General features: G+C 35.7%; 1 protein-coding gene across 1 annotated transcript; it reads left to right on the top strand.

Moving 5' to 3' along the window:
• Positions 1 to 314: 314 nt before the first annotated feature.
• On the top strand, positions 315 to 1,430 carry HTR1F (5-hydroxytryptamine receptor 1F). The gene has a single exon (XM_007432575.1). The coding sequence runs from the start codon at positions 315 to 317 to the stop codon at positions 1,428 to 1,430; it is 1,116 nt and encodes a 371-aa protein (XP_007432637.1).
• The last annotated feature ends 2,834 nt before the right edge of the window (positions 1,431 to 4,264 follow it).

Below are 4,264 nucleotides of genomic sequence, written 5' to 3'. Positions count from 1 at the left end.
ACTTTGCATAATGTTGCTAATCCTGAAATTGAATAGTATGACAGGGGTGTATGTACATGTATTGGTCTGAAGCATAAATTAAGCTTCAGCTTGATCAAAAGCATATTTGATTTTTTTTTTAATAAGAATCAACAAAATACACTGTATGGAAAGTTTTGAAAGAAAATTTTGGGAAGAAAGTTTTAAAAACTCATTGTGTGTTGCATAGTGCTGGGAAGTGTATAGAATAGGAAGTTTTAATTGTTTCTTTTTCCTTCTAAACTTTATGTCTTTGCAGGTATCTTCATTAAACAAAGACTATCTTCAAGGAAATAATGGATTACCTAAACTTTACTGAGCAAAATTATACACTGGACCAAAATGATACAGAACCACTTAAAAAAGTAACATCCAAGATTCTAGTTTCTATTACACTTTCTGTTCTAGCAGTAATGACAACCGTCATCAACTCTCTAGTGATGACTGCAATAATTGTGACACGGAAGCTCCACCACCCTGCCAACTATTTAATTTGCTCTTTGGCAGTCACTGATTTCCTTGTGGCCATCCTTGTCATGCCCTTCAGCATTGTCTATATTGTCAAAGAAACCTGGATCATGGGTCAGGTGATGTGTGATATTTGGCTTAGCGTCGACATCACTTGCTGTACCTGTTCCATCCTGCATCTCTCGGCCATTGCTTTAGATCGCTACAGAGCAATCACAGATGCTGTGGAATATGCCAGGAAGCGAACACCTAAACATGCTGGCTTTATGATTGCCATTGTCTGGATCATTTCCATCTTCATTTCAATGCCACCATTGTTTTGGAGACACCAAGCAGCCAGCAAAGATGACGAATGCATCATTAAGCATGACCACATTGCTTTCACCATATATTCTACATTTGGAGCCTTTTATATCCCACTGGCATTAATTCTGATTCTTTATTACAAAATATACAAAGCAGCCAAGACTTTTCACAGAAGGAGTGTGAGTCGGGTTCTTAAAGAGGACGTAAATGGGCAAGGTCTCTTGGAAGCCAATGAGAAGAGCTGCCGGCTATCTTCAACTGCATCATGCACAAAAGATAAAAGGTCTAACCCTTTGGGAGATTTGGACAGAATCCAACTTTCACTCAGAAGCCCTGATTCTGAATCCAAGAATGAAAAAGGGTGGAGGAGGCAACGCATTTCTACTACAAGGGAGCGAAAAGCAGCAACGACTCTTGGCTTGATTTTGGGTGCTTTTGTGATTTGCTGGCTACCTTTCTTTGTAAAAGAGGTGGTTGTTAATACCTGTGAAGGATGCCAGATTTCAGAAGAAATGTCTAATTTTCTGACATGGTTGGGATATATCAATTCTCTTGTTAACCCACTGATTTACACAATATTTAATGAAGATTTTAAGAAAGCATTCCAGAAACTTATTCAGTGCAGAAGCTCTCTTTGAAAAACAGTAGAAGTTAGTTGATTTAAATCTGATTTTTGAAAAAGCATTTGGAAAAGAAATTCATAGATCTACCCTTGGTGAAACTCTGCCTATTTTACTGGAGAATTTACCAAATCAAAGGGTAAAATGAGGTTCCAGAAAGTTTTGTAGGAGTTGTACAATACATGTGCACTTATAACCCTGATTTCATGCCATAATTTAGCACCACAACAGTGTTGGAAGCAAACATATATTGTATATCTTAATAACATAGCCTCAAGCCTTTCCAGAAAGCTTCCCAGAAATGTTAAATTAAGCTGGATTGATTAACTTCTGGTGCCAGAAATTGGATGAGAAACTGCACATATACAACAAATTCAGTTCAGCAATTATTTGTGGGGTAGCTCTCTATTACATATTTAACTTTTAACAACAAACACTCTGTTTAAGAAAGGGAACCAATTATTAAATATCTGTTTTGTATTATTAATATGTCATAATGAACATCTTTCACATGCTAAAGTGTATATTGGGAAGAAAAGAAACTACAAAAGCTTATTCAGATGAGTAAAAGTAGCTATAATTATTAAATACACAGAGAAGTGTATGGATATTTGTGGGAGAGGGGGTCATTCAACCTTCAATGAGTAGAAGAGCACACAGCTAGAAGTGCAAGAAGCACCACAAGTGGAAAGGGACCTTGGTAAAAACCACGAAGATACAGAATTCTTTTTCAATGCAACTAATATAAAATTACTCAGTAACCTAAGGATTGCTATAAAATTTAAAACTAGAGAACTTCTACAAGATAAATTCATTTTCTTTTTCTTTTTTTAATGTTGGAAGGATTTAAATTATAATATATGTAATAAATATGGGAAATACTAACAGAATTTTTTAAAATTAAGGGTTTGGCCATAGCACTTCCTTATATGCTAGCACTGGACAACAAAAAGTCACTCTCCTTAAGGAAGTGCATTATTTAAGTATATTCCTCAGCCTAGTCTAGCTCAGAGGGTGATTATGGAACAACTGTTCACCTTAGAATTTCACTGTCTTTCCAACAGCCATGGCCCATGCTCCTTTTATCAGAAAGACTTCAACCGGTAATATCCCCAGGGACAAGTCATGCTTTACCAAGGGCACTTCTCATCTCATCACAAATGGTGCAGTGTTGTTTCCTGGGGCTTTGGTATGCTTATTAAAGTATATGTATCAGTACTGTCTATTCCTGTTACCAGATTTTGTTTAAATTGGGCATATGACATAGTATTAATTGTGTGTGTGTGTGTATGGACAGGAAGGCCTGGCGCGATATGGTTCATGGGGTCATGAAGAGTCGGACACGACTTAAAAACTGAACAACAACAACTCTCTCTCTCTCCTTGTCTTTTGTTTATTAATCTTAAAACCATCTAGTGTACCACAGTGCCTCTCTCTCTCTCTCTCTCTCTCTCTCTCTCTCTCTCTTGATAGATAGATAGATAGATAGATAGATAGATAGATAGATAGATAGATAGATAGATAGATAGATAGATAGATAGTTGTCATACAGTCAGTATTTGCCAAAGCAAGAAAAATAACAAAAGCAATAAAAACAGTTTTGGAATGTTGGCAATGCTGTTTTAGCCCAGGCAGTCATATTGTTTTAGCTATGTTTTTAATTTATGTATTGCACATACTGTAAGCTGCTCAGAGTCTTTCTGGAATTGGGTGGCCTTAACAAATCAAATCAATCAATCAAGTCAGAAATGCAGAATCACGAGGCAAAATTAAACAGGCTGTAATGAAATAATGGCTCAGTTAACAAAAATCTCAAAACACTAACAAAATATTAATAATAGATTAAAACAAAATATATATAATTATTGAATTATCTGTCAATAATTAACAGATATAGTAATTTAAAAGTTGAAGCTGTTTTTCAAAAGGCTGATATAATGTCAGATATTTTGAGGAAAATAATTCCCGAAGTACTTTAGCTGAAATCTCACTGCAACATTCTGGAAACTACATTTAGTTTCTGCAAGAACATGTATGAGAGAGTCATCTGATTTGGCTCATGAGGCAAATTAGACTTTATGGAATCTATTTCAGCAAACTGGAAGGAAAGAGCTTTAAAAATTACTCTAGTAAGAAGCACATGCACTGGTGATCAAGGTTCCCTGCCCCATAGCAACTTTCTCCTCAAGGTGAATTGTTTATTTTGTTTATTTATACTATTGTTGTGGTCATTGTTTAGCTATGAACAGAACCTGCAATTTTGGTTCAGTCATCAGCATTATTGCACTCACCTTCCTTTAAAGACTGAAATGGAATGAGTGTTTAAAGCAACAATTATTTTGGCCAGTGCAGCCAAGAGAAAAAGGATATTTGGGGAGGGAGGACAGAATTTGGAACTAAGCCATTCATCCCTTCCCTACTCAATAAACCAGCCTTTAAAGCCAGCCCACTTTTGTCTTCCCAAATAGCTAGATGTCAAAAAATGCCAACTACTCATTTGCAAGTGTTAAGAAATTGTCACTATATTGAGAAGAACTCTAACAGAATGCCCAATTGTAGCATCTGTTTGTGCCAAACTTGTAACAAGAGTCTTTTGCAAAGCAATTCTATTTTCTTGGTTTTTTGAAAGATCTTTTGCATATTACCTGTAGCAACTCCATTATCCTTGATAAATTTCTATAAGTAAACTTGATGAGGCTGCATTTTTGTGAAATTTCTGTGTTTAGGAAATCTATCTAGTTTATCCCAAACATTGTTAACTTGGGCTTCTTCCTTAAACTTAGTGCATCTTGTATGCATATTCAGTACTAAATACACTGGATATGTACTGTTTCCCCTTCTTTACTTGTTTC

The sequence above is a fragment of the Python bivittatus genome, unplaced genomic scaffold (genome assembly GCF_059951505.1).
Source record: "Python bivittatus isolate LINGU-HERP-01145 unplaced genomic scaffold, Pbiv_v1 ctg000350_np1212, whole genome shotgun sequence".
NCBI classification, from domain to species: Eukaryota; Metazoa; Chordata; class Lepidosauria; order Squamata; family Pythonidae; genus Python; species Python bivittatus.
The sequence above is the reverse complement of the archived record's forward strand: the minus strand, read 5'-3'. Positions and strand labels throughout refer to the sequence as shown.